Here is a 19,188-nt window from a genome sequence, read left to right as displayed (position 1 = left end):
GCCTTCAACCATGGCTGCCGCAAACAAAACGCCTGCGGGCTTTGGCACATTCAAGCTCACTGTCATTCTGATCATACATACCTGTACACAATCACAGTCACAATATTGAAGATCACAATGTACACCATCTCACTATGAAATATATACTCTGTGTCATTGTTGCAAGGTTGTTACCAAGCCTTGTATTTTGTTGTTCTGACTATCTGGTATTTTGATCTTGTTTCTGATTAACCGAGTTTTTGATTCTGTTTTGCCCTGTCTATGCTGCTTGCTAATTGCCTGACCACTGCCTGCCTGAGATTGTTCCTGAGATTGTCTTACGATTTGGATTTGTCTGCAAGCTTTCTAAATAAAGCTTTTGTTTACCTGCACTTGTGTCTGCCCCTGCTGCCAGACACTGATCTGATACTGAGTATCAAGGCATCATGACCAATATGAACCTGAAACGCCTGACTGCTATCTGATCGGATTTACGCTATTTTCAAATCCAATTTAATTACATATTTTATAGAGTGACGACATCTATCATGAAAGTAGAACACAATTTAAAGCTCAAGATAAGCCTAATCAATCAAGCCTCTGACATTTCCCATAACTTCACAACAAAAGCTTGCAAGAGAGTCAGCTGCTGAGAGAATGTCAGCATTAGATCAATATGTAGTATTGCTGATACTCGGAGATGTATTATCAGTATACATAAAGTGTGATAGGTGTAAGTCTGGACCCACCGATTGCTTCTGGAAGTTTGAGGAGTTAGAAGGTTGTGGAACTGAGGACACCAACATGAACTGGTGAGAAACTGTGAGAGAATATGAGTGTGTTGATCTCTCAGAGTCATTAGTGAGATGTTGCGATGTTTATTGTGTTACCTTGTTACAAGGCTCAGGTAGGGAACATGTTCATGTTATGATTGTTGCTCACTTCTCTTAGAAGTTAAATGTACGAGAAGTGTGACATGGAAGCTCGGATATTGTTTTAATTGTGTTTGTATACACAGCATCAGTGTTATTTCACCTTAGATTCAGGTCCAAACCTGGTTCAGTGCAATACACTTGTTATTATGAATGTCCATTAGATTGAACTGTGGTATACTAGAAGTTATGTGTGTGTGTGTGTGTGTGTGTGTGTTTGTTGTAATGGATTGGCAGAGACAATGTAAGAAGCACAGTGAATCTGTCTTTATTCTCCAGACACTATCAAATTACATGCCTGTTTTATGTTCTGTGCCAGAACATAACTAGGAATAGACCAACACACCAGCTTTGTGGCACAGGCTGTAATTTCACCTCACTCCCACAAACAGACCTTAATGAACTGAAGTCTACTATATTAATCAGGAATTGTCTGATTTATATTAGTGCTTTTTCTGAGGCTTTATTATTGCTCTGATACACTACTGGTCCTGCCCTACAAGGCGGAGCCATTTGGCTGCTCCTCCCCCTGAACTGTAAATGATGTCATTGTGGCTTCCCCAAACCATAGACAAATGATGTGAAGCCTCTCAGTGAGGCTCTACTCTCTCCCTCTCCCTTTCCCCATGCCTCTCCTTGTGTCTCTCTTTTCCTCTATGTTTCTCACTCCTTTGCTTTCTATCTTGAGTTGCTGCAGCTGAAGCAACTTGGCTACCCTCTGTCTATCTCTCTTTCTGTCTCTCTCAGCAGAGATGTAGCCCTCTCCCTCTCAAACTTTCATTCCTCTTTGCTGATGAAGTTCTGAAGCCCTGACTGATCTCCATCTTCTCCCAGTCCACTTCAGTCCTCTGCTACTTCATGGATCTCCTCAGTCCTGCTCTGTGACCTCCTGTGTTCTTTCTGCTATAGCCTTTCTCCTCCTGCTTCTCCAGTCTGGTCCATGGCCCATCAGTGAGGTGTGCAGCCCCTTCCCAGAGGTGATCGAGCATCAGGTGTATGTGATCAAGTGCACCACTCTGCTCAGTGTTTCTGACACCACGCTTCATGCCATGTTTGCATGATGGGCACCTGGCCAGCTGCCCTGCATCAGCCATGGCCTCTTCTTCGTCGACTGTGATGGTTTCTTGTTCTGCTATGTCCTGGACTTTCTGCGTGACCGGCACATAGTTCTGCCTGAGCACTTCCCTGAGTGTGAACGCCTGCAGAGTGGCAGGTTGAGCACTTCCAGCTGAATGAGCTGTTGAGGCTGCTGGGGCCACCACGTATTGCCAAGCAGGGCTCGCTCAATGATGAGGGCTGCCACAGTGACATCGAGGAGTGCTCTCAGAGCAGCGAGCTGCCTGGACGCACCCCAAGCCTGGATAAGAGGCTTGGATAAGATGGATTCATCACCCATGGCTACTGTGGTTCCTGTATCACAGTGAGGAACAAACAAGCAGATGCCAAGTTCTGGTGTGTGACAAGGATCATGATGTGTGAGCGCATCCCCCTGGCCAAAAAGGTGAGAGTCTGAATGAGAGCCGTGACTCAGACCAGCCACCTGCTTCTACCTGAAGTTCACCTATCTAGATCAGGCCTTCTACAGATTGAGTGAGGCCGGCTTTCACATGGTGGCTTGCAATTCCACAGGTACATCTGCCTTTGTTAACCACTATACAGAGACAGTAAGATTTTGAGTAGCTACATACATACAGTAGAACATTATTATTATTAACCATCCTTTTATTTTGTTCTAACAGGTTTCCAACTAAAGTTGGGGCAGGAAATGCTGGAGCAAGAACTTAAGAATATTGTTTCTGTTCAGAACAACCCAAAATGAAAAATAGTTTCTAATCCCTGTATACTAATTTTATCAGGACCTCTTTATCATCAGCACTCTAGACAACTTAACATTACTTTTGTTCAGACATGCCTGATCCTTACAACATACTGCACTGCCCAGTGTACGTGTGTTAAGACTAATCACTATAGTCCAGTCAGTTTGTCTAATAAATAAGGAAAGTCTTTTGTGTGTTTTCCATGTGCAGTAGGAGAGCTTACTGCCTGCTGAACTAGCTTGTCATGTTCTTCATGCTGTTGTGCAAGTTTGTCCATGTTTGTTGGACCATTTTATTCTTTTATTCTGAAAACTTTTTTGTGTTTAATCTACAGCCACCTGCCAAATCTTTTGGGAAATCACCAGCAGACAGACACATGTCTTTACAGGAGAGAAAAGCAGCCTTGTATGATTATGCAAGAAGGTAAAATATGAACAGCTTATAAGAAAAAATATTGTGGCATTTCATTAGGTTGCTATTATTATTGGTGATTATTACTGAAAATGTTTAGATGGCCATTTGTGTTGTATGAACTTGTATTGTATAAAAACCACACATCAGCATAGAAAAAGTTTGTGTATGCAAGTTTGAAAGCATTTTTCTGAGATTCATAACTCAGGCAAGCAGCAGCACATACTCAGCAATGCAGATTGGCATGTTACCAGTGAGCATTCATAGTTATCTTAAGGCAAAGAGCTCAAGAGGAAGAGCTTTTGTTAAAAGCTTTGAATCTAACAAAACCAACGAAGCGACCGTACGTTTATCTTTTCGCTTTGTGGACAGAAGCTCTACAAAGGAGCACCCATATACAGAACAGTGTTTAGACTATGATGCTCCAGTGAAAACTCTGAAGCGGCATCTTCTTAGGAAGGTAACAACACATAAATATAAGATAAACTGCATGTGAATGAGATTAAATGTTATTGAGATTGAGCTAGTTGTTTGATAGCCCAGTGGTGTCCAGTGTACCCAAACAGCAGCTGATGCAGACAAAGGTTAAGTTATTTCATAAGCTGTTTGTTCTCTGATATAACTGTGAGACTGGCTAGCTAGTAAGCTAACATTAGCTACATCTGTTCATAACAGTAGCTTGCAGTGTCAAACAGCTATGCTCATAGCTCAGAATTAGCAGCCAGCAAGATATAAAAAACATTCTGAACATGAGGATCATGTCTCAATCAATTTGGTTTCTGGCAGTAAATTTGAAGATGACAACTGACCATCAATTCAATTCAATTCAATTAATTTTTATTTGTATAGCGCTTTTTTACAAAGGTCATTGTCTCAAAGCAGCTTTACACAAACAAAAGTAAAGTGAAGTGTGTGTGTGTGTGCCGTCTCTGATGAGCAAGCAGGGCGACGGTGGCAAGGAAAAACTCCCTGAGATGGTGATAGGAAGAAACTTTGAGAGGAACCAGGCTCAACAGAGAACCCATCCTCATATGGGTTTACACTGTAGTGTGCGTGTGTGTGAGTACAATGTGTGTTGGTGTAGTCCATGGAAAACAGCTGAAGCGTTTTCGTGGCAGTATGAAGCATTGCCGGTGGACAGGTCCAGAGTGAAGGGGGGGGGAGGTCTGGATTACCAGCAGCTCAGGAGTGATGCTCATCTGGTCCAGAGCGTAGGGGGGTCTGGATCACCGGCAGCTCAGGAGTGTATCAGACCATCAGACCTTCCCAGCACCAGCTCATCTGCAGCCTACTAGATGAGACAGTATGGTGTCTAAAAATGATGAAATCGAATAGTCTCCTCATCCTAGTACTGAGCCACCAAGATTGGCTTCCAAGGCGATGAGGATGAAACTGGGACCAACGTCTTAAGTGCAGAACATAGTCTTCTACTGTGAGGACACAGCACACATGGGCAAGGTGTATATTCACAACACACTCAGTGAAAATCTGCCCCTCATTTGTTGTGAAAATGCATGAAAGTGTATTGTGCTCCTTTATCATTCACACAAAAAACTGTGTGTATGTTTAAGTGAATTTTTTACATTGTTCTAACAAATGACTGAATTTCAGTAGTGATAAAAACTGGTTATATCTGTACTTGTTCAAGATAAAGATTTCTACCATCTCTATCTTCATTTATTACAAGAAATGAATTAACAAAGGTTTATGAGCTAAAAAAAGGAATAGTCCAGTTTTATCCACATACTCTATTGTGTTTGTACTGCTTGCAAATGAGATGAAGTATATATTTGTAACATATTTCTGCATAACTTGATATGAATGAACTTGTATTGTTTTACAAAAAAATAATGCAGTGTGTAACAAAAACACACACACCACACAAGGGCTAGAAGTGTTTCTCAAATCACGGTCTCTTTTGTCGCAGGGCAGAGCCAGGCAAGTTTTCTTTCAGTCGATCTGTTTGTTCTACAGCATGCAGAATGAGGGGGATTGTTCATTTGCAAGCAGGACAGTGAGGAAACTGGTGCCTGGGTAAGAAGTGAAAGACTGCCTTTTCAACACATATTCACACGTTTTCTCTCCCTCTCTCTGAGACTGTCTGAAGGCCTCAGTGTGTTTTAGTTCTTGGTGGTAGCTGAGTAGTCTCTGGCTTGTTTTAAAAGTTCCAATTTTGTTTTACATGATCGTTGATGTTCATAATTTTTCTCACAGGCTTACTCATAATTTTTTTTTTTACAATGCAACAAGTGGACTGTTAAATATCTGAAGGGTGTTGGCTGTTAACCTGACCTGATGGATCTGCTTAGGCTCATGGAAAGCGCTCTCAGCAGCCACGCCAAAAACTCCACCACATTTTTACTCATTCGCTGTCCGAATAACAAAATGTTAAACTGTATTTGTATAATTGAATCACACACACACACACACACACACACACACACATATATATATATATATATATATATATATATATATATATATATATATATATATATGTTTCGTATGTGTTCTCTACTAGCTGGTGGACAGACAGTGTGGCATTGTAAGGCTCCACCACAGTATCGGAGACTTTGGGTGAGGGGACAACGCTGAAGGTGTTCATAATGCGGTCAGGATACTCCTCACGGATTTTCTGATGAGCAGGGTGCCCATGCCTGAGCCAGTACCACCACCCAGTGAGTGTGTGAGCTCTCAGCCTCCTTATGCACCACATCCAAGACTGAGTCCACCAGCTCAGCACCTTCTGTGTAGTGGCCCTTGGCCCAGTTATTACCAGCACCACTCTGGCCTGTGGACAGGAAGCTTGTTTCTTCATGAAAAGATCCTCAGAGTCCTCGTATGATATGCAGTTGCTAATAGAACTACTGCTGAAGCATCTGCACTGTTGAATATTAAAATTTGTGTCATGATCAAAGAAAATAATAATCAGGAGATAATAACAGCAACAGAAGTATTGATTTATCAGCTAGTAATAAGTTTTTGTTTCTAGCCATTCTTTTTTGTTTTGAGAGATACTAACTTTTTAGTGTTTTGTAATTATTAGAATAAGCCTAGTTTCAGAGCTACAGAATCCCCGCTGAAAAAACATGCCCCCTCTCAGCCAAGCCGGGCAAACTCTCCCGTTTACTAATTACTGAAACGTTTGTTTGTTTCTTTTTATGCCAAACTGTTATGGAAAGAGTGCTAGCACAACAGACTGGATGTAAAGCGGCCAAAAGAAGAAAAGAACTCAGATTGCTGGGTCTCATTGTTGCATTTGCTCTCGAGCTCTCTATTATTAATCCTGTTTTGTCTGTACTGATCTGCCAGTTGTGATTACAAGCTATTATTATAAACGTTGGTTAATAAAGTACATAAATAAATTGCACAGCATACAGAAAATGTGCTCTATGGATTTCTATGCAGCACAAGTGCAAGTAAAAAAACAGAATTAAAGAAATTGGAACTGAATTAAGTGACGCATCCAGATGTGAACTTTAGTATTAAAGGAAATCTTTGTTTGACATTATGTAAATCAGTTTGTCTTATCCAAGTACTTCTAGCATCGGTTATCTCATGGAGCTTTTGTCATATGGAGTGACGCTTTGTCTATGATGTTTTTATACTGATATATGTTTGTAATGTTGCCTCGCTAAGTTAGCACCAGTGCTCAACATGATCCGAGATGGTGGCACAGCAATAGCATGCAGCGGCTGCTCCGGATCCAAAATGGTGCTGTTTGCACACGTTTCCATGTGCACTTTATGTAGTAATGTGTAGTCTCATGTAGTTCTATGTTATTTTATGTAGCACCATGGTCGTGGAGAAGCATTATTTCATTTCACTGTGTACTGCACTAGCTGTATATGGTTGAAAAGACAATAAAGCCACTTGACTTGACTTGATTGCACAGTACCTATTTGTGAACAATGTGTTTTTTTTCTGAAACCAAAATGCTGTTTCTTTTGGGTACCAACATGTCCAATTAACCCTGGCTCTCACTCAATTGCTCAGATGAAGCGATCATCTTCTTGCTAATATTCAGCTCTTGCTCACCTAATAGTTGTCATGCGCAGGTGTAATTTTCCCTTATAAAACTTAAGAGGACGTGCAATAATAAGGCTACTGGCTAATTCAAATCACTCTTCCCTAACTAAAGTGGATTTGCAACCAAGTATTAAAAATGACAATTTAATTTATGATTCTATTTACTTTTGGACCCTTAAATAGGGGGATCACATATAAAAAGTGCCGTAAATTCTACATTGTTCACCTGATTTGGATAGAAATACACTTAAAGCTTAATGTTATCCATAATTTAAGATCAACTCCAATAGACATATTTATGGATATTTATAAATTACAAATTTATATATATATATGTATATGTATATATATAAAACTTACAACTTATGAAATGCATGAGAGCATCACACTTATTAAATTTTAGATGAGCAATCATGATTTTATTTTGTATATTTCCTCATTCCACCAAAATTAATCTCTGCTTACACCACTGCCAGCACAACACGCTACATACTTCTGAATCATTTTTAAATGCGAGTGTGACTTACATCAAGCGCAGCATACAGGCGTTGATTTTAACTTTAGGGTCAAGGTCAAGCCAACCATGGTAGAAACTGGAGTGCACGCATATATACGGAGGTTTACAGTAGCTACCCTTCGGATGGTTATGCTATGGACCTGCTGTGAATTCTGGATAGTGTGAAAATGCTTATCAGTAGCATAGTATAGGCCGATTTGGTATTTTTTTTTTCCAAGTTCACACAGGCTGAATGAAAAGAAGCTGCAGGTGAGATTCAGCCCATGGGCCTTGTATCTAACATGTGCTCTATAGGGCTTTCACTATTGATTATTTTGATAATTGTTTAGTTGACCATTTCCTTTGATTAATAATTAAGCAGATAATTGTTAACGTGTCTTTTTTCCTAGATAAATGCTACATAAGTGGTATATAAATATACTTTGTTTTATCCTAAAATTCTATTTTTAATGAAGAATAAATTCCCAACAATTACTGTATGTTTTATAATGCATAAACAAAATCTCTCCTTTTTTATAATGCATGGCTTTCCTGAACAAAAATTGCAAATGAAAAATCATAGTTTTATTTGGTGGATCATGATTTAATTGGTGGAGGCTTGTCTTATTTATTTACAGTGGTCCACATCACAACCCATTATTATCAAAATTATTAATTTTATTACCGAGTTCTTCTAGCTCGCCTGTTTGACTGGTCACTTGTACTGGGGTTAATGGGGTTAACCCAAAGTTCACTAACTCAAAAATAAGTAGCCTATAAATAATGTCAGCTTGGACCTAATGTGTTCTCTAGCAGAAAGCTGAAGACTCCAACACATGGACAAAATGTTATTGTACACATTTAAATAATGTTCATGAAATAAAAAGGGGGTCCACTGAATTTATTTCTACAGTTAAAGGGATCCCTAGCTACAGAAAGTACAACCTTGGGTATAGACTAGTTATAAAGTCTGCTCCGCAATTACTCAGTGTCTGTCTAGTTAGCATGTGTATTATAAAATATTGAGATTTGTGAATTAGCTATATGAAAAATTTTAGTTCATTTTAGTTAGTGGTCATTGTAAGATCTTCAGAAATTGCTGGCAAATAGTCACTGATCTGCCTGGCAGACTAGGTCATGTACGCTGAACAGGCCCTGAGTGTTGCATTGTTTCTGTTACAAACACCACAAGTTCATGGATTGAGAAGAGGTGTGGAAATGATGCAACTGACAGACTATTAAAGCAAATGAGTTAATTGTACACAGATAATTTAAATCAAACTGCCAGTTTGTCTCCACATGATTCAAAACAAATAATAATGACAGTTTAACATTGATTCCTTCGAGATATTCAGGGAACTAAATGAAACAGCAAAATAAAACAAGATTTTTCATTTATAAATGATCTTTAATGTCTGATACTGAATCAACACATATCCTTACAACATAACCTCAGACTGGGTTTTTGTTCGGTACCACACAATGCCAAGCTCCTGCTTTCTAAGTCTAAACTTTATAAAAATAATATGAGATGTTCCACTGGTACTGGGGTGTAGTACAAACTGTTTACCAAAATAATCTTTTTTTCTGTAGCAGAGAAATCATTAAAAAGACATGCATGATTGCCATGCAAGAGGATTAATAAAAATCCATTGAAGTCAACTTATTCCAAAACTCTTATTTCCAACCCTTCTTTTCATCTGTTTGCTGAACAAAAATGCAGGTAAAGTCAGTGTAACGCTTTCTTCTCCTTGTTTTAGGAACATTGTGTGAACTCCAATTAACTGTCCATCAATTAACTTGAGTGGTTTGTCCACACTCACGAGTCTTCCTCTAGATCCAGGCCATGTTTCTCTATGTAACGTCTACGAAAGGGGGAGAGAAAAGAAAGACAACTTAGTCATTCGATGATTAACTTACCAACGACTTCATACTTTATACTTCCTCTTAGAAATAAATTTCTTCTTTGACTATTACATACGAGTAACGTGACTTGCCTGAGATGCCAGTGAGAAGCCACTTCTACCACAGGCTGAAAAAATACCTTAATAATTCTATCGCTCTTCCTCTTGAGCTCTTTGCCTTAAGATAACTATGAATGCTCACTGGTAACCTGCCAATCTGCATTGCTGAGTATGTGCTGCTGCTTGCCTGTGTTATGAATCTCAGAAAAATGCTGAAACTGCATACACAAACTTTTTCTATGCTGATGTGTGGTTTTTATACAATACAAGTTCATACAACACAAATGGCCATCTAAACATTTTCAGTAATAATCACCAATAATAATAGCAACCTAATGAAATGCCACAATATTTTTTCTTATAAGCTGTTCATATTTTACCTTCTTGCATAATCATACAAGGCTGCTTTTCTCTCCTGTAAAGACATGTGTCTGTCTGCTGGTGATTTCCCAAAAGATTTGGCAGGTGGCTGTAGATTAAACACAAAAAAGTTTTCAGAATAAAAGAATAAATGGTCCAACAAACATGGACAAACTTGCACAACAGCATGAAGAACATGACAAGCTAGTTCAGCAGGCAGTAAGCTCTCCTACTGCACATGGAAAACACACAAAAGACTTTCCTTATTTATTAGACAAACTGACTGGACTATAGTGATTAGTCTTAACACACGTACACTGGGCAGTGCAGTATGTTGTAAGGATCAGGCATGTCTGAACAAAAGTAATGTTAAGTTGTCTAGAGTGCTGATGATAAAGAGGTCCTGATAAAATTAGTATACAGGGATTAGAAACTATTTTTCATTTTGGGTTGTTCTGAACAGAAACAATATTTTTAAGTTCTTGCTCCAGCATTTCCTGCCCCAACTTTAGTTGGAAACCAGTTAGAACAAAATAAAAGGATGGTTAATAATAATGGTTAATAATGTTCTTTACGTATGATAGTCCATGTACTTAATTTGGTCACTTGAGCATCCTTCTATTTTGCAGTGTGATTGTCGCTTGCAGAATTGTATGAAAAATGCTTCCTACACAGATTTTCCTGCCATCATACCATCTTTGGAATAGCGCTGCTATAGCGTCTATCTAACATCATATCTTTAGGTAGCCAGATGTGAAGTGATGCATTCTGGACAGGAATTTAGGCCTATTGGGAAAATATTTAGGTTTAGGCTGTACTTTCTTCAAATCACACTGCAATGGAAAGATAAAGTTATTAACTGCTTAAGCCCCTTTGAAAATAACATTTTCACTCTGGAACAATTTAGAGTGATTTTCAATTACATTCAATGAAAAATGTAGTGTTTTTTTTCTTTTTTTTTTCGTTTCGTTTTTTTTTTGTTTCTCATCTCCGTTAGTACACTGACATACAGTGATGTGGCAGTGTGAGATCTGTGAATCATTCCCACCTTTAGATTAGGTGGTGGAGCAGGAACAGAAGGAGTGGTGGAGGTTAAAGGTTGTGATGGGCCTGATGGTGCAGCTTCTGCAGGTTCTGTATGATATTGCTCAGTGCTCTCCAGCAGGTTGGTAATAGTTGTATCCACACAGTTTGTCTGCACTAAATGGACATAAAGGGCCATCATGCAAGAGAAAACTTGGAAGACTTATTAAAACTCACAAAGAAAAATGATGCAAGTGGAACAGTATAAACCGTAAGTTAGAGAACCATAGAGTGAATTATGCCTTTTTGTTGAGATTAGTGCAACTATTTGACTGCTGTTGTGAGGAATACTAAAGGTGTCTTACACAGATCTCTGGTGATAACACTCAGAGGGACATCTGGTAGCACTTCCTTCACCTGATGTGCCATCCGCACCACTCTAGGATCCTCTGCTCCGGTGCTCGAGCCCAGAAAACCCTGCGCCGCAGTACGAGGTCTGGCCCCCAAATCTATATGGGGAAAAAGATATGTTTAATAACCAAAAGTTTTTCCCACTGAGTGTATGAAGCTTTAGTAAAAACTCTCTTCCAGAGTCTTGAAGGTTAGCAGTAAGCACAGCGTATCATCTTAACTCAGCATACAGTATGTTATCTAATAAATTTCAGTACAGTTTCAGTGCTCTACCCAGTTTCTCCCAACTGAACCTGTACTTACCCAGGTGCGTAGTGTGGGAAACTGTGTGCCTTTTCCTTTTGATGTGCTCAGCTTTGTCTGCTTTGGTGATCTGTGTTGAAACAATACCGATCTCAGTGGCCAGAAGCTGAAGACAAGAACAATAGATAAAATAAGATCAAACCCAGACAGATTGTCTCATTTGATGCATCATTTAATCTATATTAATTTCTTGTTTATAGAATTGTTGTATAAAAGCAATATCGCACTCGCAGTCGTGCAGTTATGTTGAATATCAGCATGGCCGTGATTACCTACAGCACTCACCCTGCGGAGCTTGTGTCTGCGGCGAATCACAGCAGCGCCGATATTCCGAATAACCGCACTCTTGCTCATGCGATATTGCTTAATTACAGAATGAAGAACATTAAAATGGCTCTAATAATCCTTGGATGAAATTCGTTTCAAACCAGGATTTTGCTTACTGTTATTTTGCAACACTCTTACGTTGCTTCATGGACTGTAGTATTTTTCAGTTAAAGCATTTACTGCTACCCTGCAGGCAATGCTGCTTGTACGTGTATGTATTTATTACTTTTATAAATATGTAAAGACAAGATTAAAAAGGTACCTCTTGGACTCTGTTGGCAAATTCTTGATGTGATTCTTCATCTTGTCTTTGCACTGGAGGAAGCCATCTGATGATATTTTATAAAGGGACAGAGAAAACAGTGAGATAAAAAAAACCCTTCCTGTTAACAAATGATCTTTAAGAATGACTCCATAGAATAAATGATTCAAAAGGATTAAATTAATTTAATTACTTACTAATAGATTATTAAGTGGTTTAAGTGAACAATATAAATATTTTTAAATAAAGATTATCATTAAAATGCAATAAAGATTCCATTAAATATGAATAATGCCTAAATCAGTTATCAATTAATTATAATCTACAGGCAGGGAATTGTAGTGGAAAAAGCCATTTTAAAAGGCAACAGTATAACTCTACCAGTAGTAGGAAGATAGTAATATTTAGTACCTTACTTGATACACTGTGAACGGGACAAAAAACGTCCACAGCAATTCAGTCAGCCACGAAGATTCTGTTACATTCTAAAAGGAGAAAAATGAAAATGGGCACCAAAGGTGGTTTTATAAATTCAGGACAGCTGGAGGTGTCATCCATTCCTGTCTATTGGTTGGTGCTGTGTAAATGATCATGGAGCTTAATTTCAACTTGCTCTAGGGATGTTGCCCCCCAGAACTCTACCTGCCAGCTGCTTTAATCATGATCTTCAAACAGACACAGTCATAGCTACATAGCATGCTGGCATATTAAAAACAACCATGAAGCATTTTTCTGTTATGGAAAATACAACAACAGGGGACGGGCAAATGTATACCACCTGATCCGATGACCGTCACCAACTCTCACATCATTCCACCCTGTCACTTATTATCACCATATCTGCAAGCTTCTTTAAATATCCTTATAATTGAGTCTGGCACAAAACATTTTTTTTTTTTTTAATTTTTCTGTTATTTATTTTTTGTTTTAAATTTTGAGTAGAGATTTAGTAAAGGCCGAGAACGAGAAATATTCTAGAGAGCTACAGAATATTAATTTATAGTAATGCTCTCAAGTGATTTGTGAACAGAGATGCACCCTTTTTGAAAAGCTGTGTCAAGTTTACAACTGTAAAACTGTAAGCCAGTGCAAGGGACGTTGCTTTGGTCTTTATACATTTACGTTACACATATTTTACTGACACAGAAAATTGGGGTCCATTTGGGGTTGTTTGCACAAAAAGTTTGCGAACTCCTGCTCCAAAGACACAAAAGTATATTGAAAACAGTGTGTAATCACACTGAGACTCATCAGTGAATAATTTCATACACTCTATTTAGATACAGAAAGTGTTAGTGTGATAGTGTGATCATTACTTTTTTAAGGACTGTGATTATTTGGGACTTCTTTAAAGTGTCTTAAAATGTAAAAAACAAATTTGATTATTTCACTGCATTTGGGAATAAATGGTATTTTCACTAAACAAAATATTTGAAGCATTTTACAATAAATTGTGTTGGTACTGTGTATCATGTTAAAAATCACAAGGTGACAGTTATGACAATGATGATATTTTGCTACTAATTACCACAGCTATGAAGGGCCTCTTCACCCTCAGGGCCACAGGCTGTACAGCATCTGCCACAGAGAAAGGCCAGGAGCTAAAATGGGGAAGAGACGGAGAGTGAGAGAGAGAAAGAGAGAGAGAAAGAGAGAGAGAGAGAGATCTTAAGTGAGTTACTTATTTAAAGATTAGTTACTTACATTTTTTTTTATCTGTCACATTCAGTCAAACTACTACTATTACTACTACTACTAATAATAGAGTCTAATTGAACTATTCAAGGTGCATGAATTATTCAATCTGATACTGACTTTAAAAGCCAATGGGAAGTGGAAATATTTGATATCTTTTGTGCATACAACGACTGTAATGAGCAAACACACATTACTGTCTTGTCACAGCTTCACACTGGGTGATTAATCGACTCCCAGACAGGCAGCTTCGGGGAAGCTTATTCAGAACCTGGCAAAGATCCCAGGAAAGCTCTGCTTCTAATCACCCAAGTGCTTACACCAAGCACCTTACCTAAGCACAGAAAGCCTTCCGCCCTATTCTCACATTATTCATACTGAGTTTTCACTTGCTACGTTTGAGATGACAAAGAGCCTGACACAGGCTGGAACTCAACCATAAGACTCTCGATAGAAGAAGCCTTTATTTATTATTATGATACTCAGTTTGCATATAACAAAAAGAAGTGATGGTGATGAAACAGCACTGACACTGTTCTCTACATTAAGTATGCATCATAGGCTCACCTGAACTTGAGCAGACCAGCGCGCCCGTTGGTTGTGTCTTCTTCTGGGAAGAGTAGTAAGGGCAGAGCTTCAGGAACAGAGCAATACCCACGCAGGGTCTGTGCCAGCTCAGCCCTGCTGCCTGTCACAGTGCCCAGCTCCATGAAGCCCCGTGCCCAGCACACAAACCCTGAAGGGCCCTCTAACAGTGGCTGCAAAGGGGTAATTAGGAGATTTAAAAGAAATCAGATTATTATCTGAGGGTTTGAAGACAATCATTGTTAAAGAATCCTTGTCACATGAAATTCTGCACCTTTTATGCATTAGACATATAAGTGCCTGAATAAACAGACTATGTGAAATAAAAATCAACTGGTTGTGCATATTTTTTCCCCTCTTTCCTCTCATTTTGATTTTTTTCTCTCTTCTGTTTCTTTTTTCTCTCCCTCTCTTAAAACTGGCTTTATAAGTCCATAAAAATCTAACTTTCTTTATTGCTAACAAAGTGCTTAACTGAACGAAACTCAATTGATTGGCACATATGCTTAACTAATAATGTAATAAACATGAGCATGTAAGTCAATGAACACTGTAGAGTCAATATCTCACAACTGCACTTCATAACCAAAATTCTTAACCCCTTAAACTATCGGCTTATTGTTCAGTTCTTTGTCTGCAAGCTTATTCGTTAACTACTATGAGTTATTCAGTATTCTGTGAACTGTCATTCGGAAAGGAAATAAGTTAGTGCTCACTACCATGCTGTTTATTAGGTTGAATCATACTGACAATGATATTAGATACTGACAAATGATTCAGCATTTAAATAGTCACAGAATTTAAATATCTTGGCATCTGGCTCTATATCAGACTCACATACCTGACAAGTAAGTAATCTTGTGAGTAAACTGAACTAAAATATTGGTTTTCTTCACAAACACAGAACTTGTCTATTTAGTAGGCTGACGAATGTTGAAGTCACTTTTCTTTTAGTTCACAGTGGCATGTGTCAGTTACTAACACAAGCATGTTGGGACTGGGTTTAACAGTGTTGGTTTATATTAAAGTCCTTTATCTGTCATTTGCCACCATGTATCACAACTATGTTGACACTGAGTAACAGACTCTTCCAAATTTGCTCTTATAACTGGATTACACATCCCTCAGGCTTTTACTTAGCTTGGCTTTTAGCTATTGTGTGCCATTAAGTGGGAACACATTACAAGATGTGTTAAAGCTCAACTTGTTCATATCTATAAATATATCTGTAAATCTATAATTTCAAACCACTTTCTTTAGTTTATAACCATTTATTGTTTTATTGTGTTTATTTTACTGTGTTATTGCTTTTATGTTAGTGTCATTCATCATTTGGTAGTATTTGAATACTACTTCAGCACTCACGGTTTAACCCCTAAAATAACGCTTTAAATTGATTTTAAGTCAGCCTAATTGAGAAAACATTGAAGAAGTTCAAGAAAGAAAAAAGATGAAATACACAATCATTTGACACAAGCCTAACATTAAGTTACAACAGCTAATAAAATACCTCACTGAGAGTACAGTAATATAGAAAATCAATGTTGGGTGTAAAACAATACAAGAGAGCACAAAAGCAAACGAGACTGCATTATGTTACCACTCTGGAGATAACTAGAGATATACAGAGGACACTCACAGTGTGGCAGGAGGTAAGGAGGTTAATAATGTTGTGGTCAAACTGAGTAATGTGATTGCTGACATACAACTTGACATTTTTGTCCCTTAAGCGCAGGTTGTTCTGTTTTACATGCAGGCCCAACACAGAGCACATGACTCGCACTATAAATCTGAAACAGAAGGAAAGATGTAGGTACATTGAGAAAAGCTCAGAAGCATTCAACCTGGCCATAATAAACATAATAAAGTATGCTAATGAAACACTATCACTACAAAATTATATATATATATATATATATATCCCACAATCATAATCTTAAATGCAAAGGCGTCACATCACATGCTTGATTAATGAGAAAACATCATAATTATTAATCAATAACACCATTATTACACATATTATATTCAATCGGATAAGATTTTACTACAGCATGTGTAATATAACATCAAAATAAATACATATGAATGTAAGTATATGTGTGTAATACCACATGTACTACGAGTTCTATGCTAAAACATTTGTCCCAGCTGTGAACATAACTTAGTAACACAAACTGCAATGTCTGCTTTACAGCAGAGCTCAAAATATCTGCTTTATAAATAAGTACAGTTTCTGGCAGCAAATCTGGGAGGTCAGTTTCCAGATTCCTCTGCATGTATATTATAGGGGCCTTTGATTTTAGGCTTGTGCGATATAAGGATTTTATTATCCCTTCATGATATTATACAGTGATGTTTACTCTAATTATACTGCTTTACCAGTCCTATATAGGAGCTCAGCAATTTAACAGCAGAGTATGCTAGTATGAATTCTCACTCAAAAATACACCAAAAAAAAAAATATATATATTTTTAAAATAAAATGGGAGATCAGCAAATCAGTGAATAAATAACTACATATTTAACATCATTTAATCATATATATTAGGGATGCCACCAAAAAGGATGAAAATTTTGACCTAAAAAGATAAACAGGATCTAACACTTAACGAATAATGTTAATGATGATAAATAAAAAGTGATTAAATAAGCCTTTTTTTTTTTTAACATGCCATATGTGTTCAAACACTTTGCGAGCAGAACAGTGAAAATGTTGGCTACGGGGACATAAATAAACAATCTGTAAAATTATTATATTGAAAATGTACTGTCGTTTATCGCAATTATTTAAAACCACAATCAGAGACAAATCAATATTGGACAATCTAGATTTCATTTTAATTATATCTTATGTGCTTTTCTACTTACCGTCTTACAAAACTGTCAGGAAGTGCACAACTCACTAGGAATATATGAACACCTATAAATATACGTAGTAACATTAAGCAAAGGCCAACTGGGGAGTACAGCAGCAGCAGCAGCAGGATCAGACCATCACTTGGCAACCTACAAAGAAAGTTTTGGTGGTGAATAAAATATATAAAACAATATTCAGTACTGGAACGCCACATCCCTACTTTTACTTATATCAGTGCACTATTTTGCACAGCCTATTTTCTGCTGTGCCTCCATAACTCAGCTCTTATGCTAGCTGTGTGCTTATTCTAACTGTATTAATTGATGAAAATTTCTCCACTGACGTTAACAGAGTTCATTCGTGTGAAGAGGTGTCGATGAGGCACGTGTTAAAATATCACAATTAACTTTTACCTCAGGTGATGAAACAGAGATTCATGTTGACGATGCGCATAATCATTACCCATTGTAAGCTTCTGTATACGTTTTGGCAATCATTTTGTTAGGTAGATTAGATTATAAATGTAGAGGTAGGCAGGGGATCTTTCAGTGGAACTGGAGTGAATATTTAAATGAAACTCTCCTTTTTCACTTTTGGGCTAATTTTAACTTTACTGGTGGTTGAGATACATGCACAAGAGCTTTCAGAACTATATACAGTAGAAAATTTGACTATGGGAAGGGTTTTCCACAGACCCCCACACATATAATATGTATTATAAAGGAATCAAAAAGTGATTCAATGCAAATGAATCAATTCTGCTGTCCCTGAACATGGACTTGATTCATGTGAGAGTAAAACACAGAGCTGATGACCAGCCAGATAACTAATACACCCGAGTTACTGAGCTGAGTTATGGACAGTACATGCCATTTTAATTCCAAAAAACCTGTATAACAAAAGCTTTAGGTCGGAACATTTTCTGAACGGAAGCAGCTAACAGGTTTTAAGCCATGTAAGGCTAAAGAAACCTTTAAAACGTCCTTTAGAGCTCCGCCAATTAACTAATTTAGCTAGCTAACGTTTGCTAGCTGCATAAACAACTACCATTATCTTTCTTGGAACTAGTTTAGCTAGATATATTATTATGTTTACTTACAATATAATAATATTAGCTATCTAGTGTGACTCATGACGGCTTAAATAATTTGACAGCTATCAGCTTGCCCTCCTTATTTAGGTAACCTGGATACTAGTTAGCAAGTCAGCTAATTAGTCAGCTAAGTTAAAGCTAGCTATGTAGTCTAGTCATGGCCAAACAAGGGTAAGTTATCTAGTAAAATATAGCTAATTTGCAAGCAGACAGCACCAAGCTAACGCGACGAGCCATCTGTTATCCATATTCATTTTAAACCAGTTATTACATTAACGATATCAAATCTACAGTATGCTAACCCTCAGCTGACCTTAGCTAACGTTAGCTTATATTCCTTTACATTGGCTAACCTTTGCTAACTAGCTCCTTAGCTGATCTAGCTAATAACTAAACCTAGCATTAATATTAAATGTGAATCTTACCGCTGAAAGTCAAACATCTGCTCTATACCCCGCGTTTCCATTATTAAAGATTTCTATACGTGTCTGTCAGTACCGACCGGCTGCTTTCCTGCATACTAGTCTTCAACGAGTTACAAACTTGTTATTAAATTTAAACACTAGCTTGTATTATTTATCTGAAATCCCCCCGGCGCCATATTGAAGTCTTGATATTTGTGGGGAGGGTGAACCTCACGATAC

General features: G+C 37.8%; 1 protein-coding gene and 1 pseudogene across 2 annotated transcripts; one reads left to right on the top strand and one right to left on the bottom strand.

Moving 5' to 3' along the window:
* Positions 1-1,972: 1,972 nt before the first annotated feature.
* On the top strand, positions 1,973-5,931 carry LOC113528959 (BTB/POZ domain-containing protein KCTD8-like; annotated as a pseudogene).
* A 1,700-nt stretch (positions 5,932-7,631) lies between these two features.
* On the bottom strand, positions 7,632-19,188 carry aup1 (AUP1 lipid droplet regulating VLDL assembly factor). Of its 2 annotated transcripts, none has more exons than XM_026918469.3 (12): positions 18,970-19,188; positions 17,463-17,600; positions 16,234-16,384; positions 14,577-14,767; positions 13,843-13,915; positions 12,726-12,799; positions 12,315-12,381; positions 11,726-11,795; positions 11,377-11,520; positions 11,037-11,188; positions 10,009-10,097; positions 7,632-9,529 (listed from the first exon to the last, which is right to left on the bottom strand). In XM_026918469.3, the coding sequence occupies exons 1-12, from the start codon at positions 19,008-19,010 to the stop codon at positions 9,484-9,486; spliced, it is 1,236 nt and encodes a 411-aa protein (XP_026774270.1). In that variant the 5' UTR covers positions 19,011-19,188; the 3' UTR covers positions 7,632-9,483. The 2 variants fall into 2 exon arrangements, with proteins under 2 accessions (XP_026774270.1, XP_026774269.1); XM_026918468.3 differs by having other exon boundaries at positions 8,765-9,529; positions 11,726-11,831; positions 18,970-19,185.

Source organism: Pangasianodon hypophthalmus, chromosome 7 (assembly GCF_027358585.1).
Source record: "Pangasianodon hypophthalmus isolate fPanHyp1 chromosome 7, fPanHyp1.pri, whole genome shotgun sequence".
NCBI classification, from domain to species: Eukaryota; Metazoa; Chordata; class Actinopteri; order Siluriformes; family Pangasiidae; genus Pangasianodon; species Pangasianodon hypophthalmus.
This window is presented reverse-complemented; position numbering and strand designations above follow the sequence as displayed.

What these genes read in the sequence shown, in the direction of transcription:
- aup1 (XM_026918468.3), bottom strand. Translation starts at nt 19,010, where the DNA reads ATGGAAACGCGGGGTATAGAGCAGATGTTTGACTTTCAGCG. An exon ending in AGAGGCCCTTCATAGCTGTG is followed by an intron (nt 12,800 to 13,842) that starts GTAATTAGTAGC and finishes TTCTCCTTTTAG; the next exon opens with AATGTAACAGAATCTTCGTG. An exon ending in TTGCCAACAGAGTCCAAGAG is followed by an intron (nt 11,832 to 12,314) that starts GTACCTTTTTAA and finishes TCTTGTCTTCAG; the next exon opens with CTTCTGGCCACTGAGATCGG.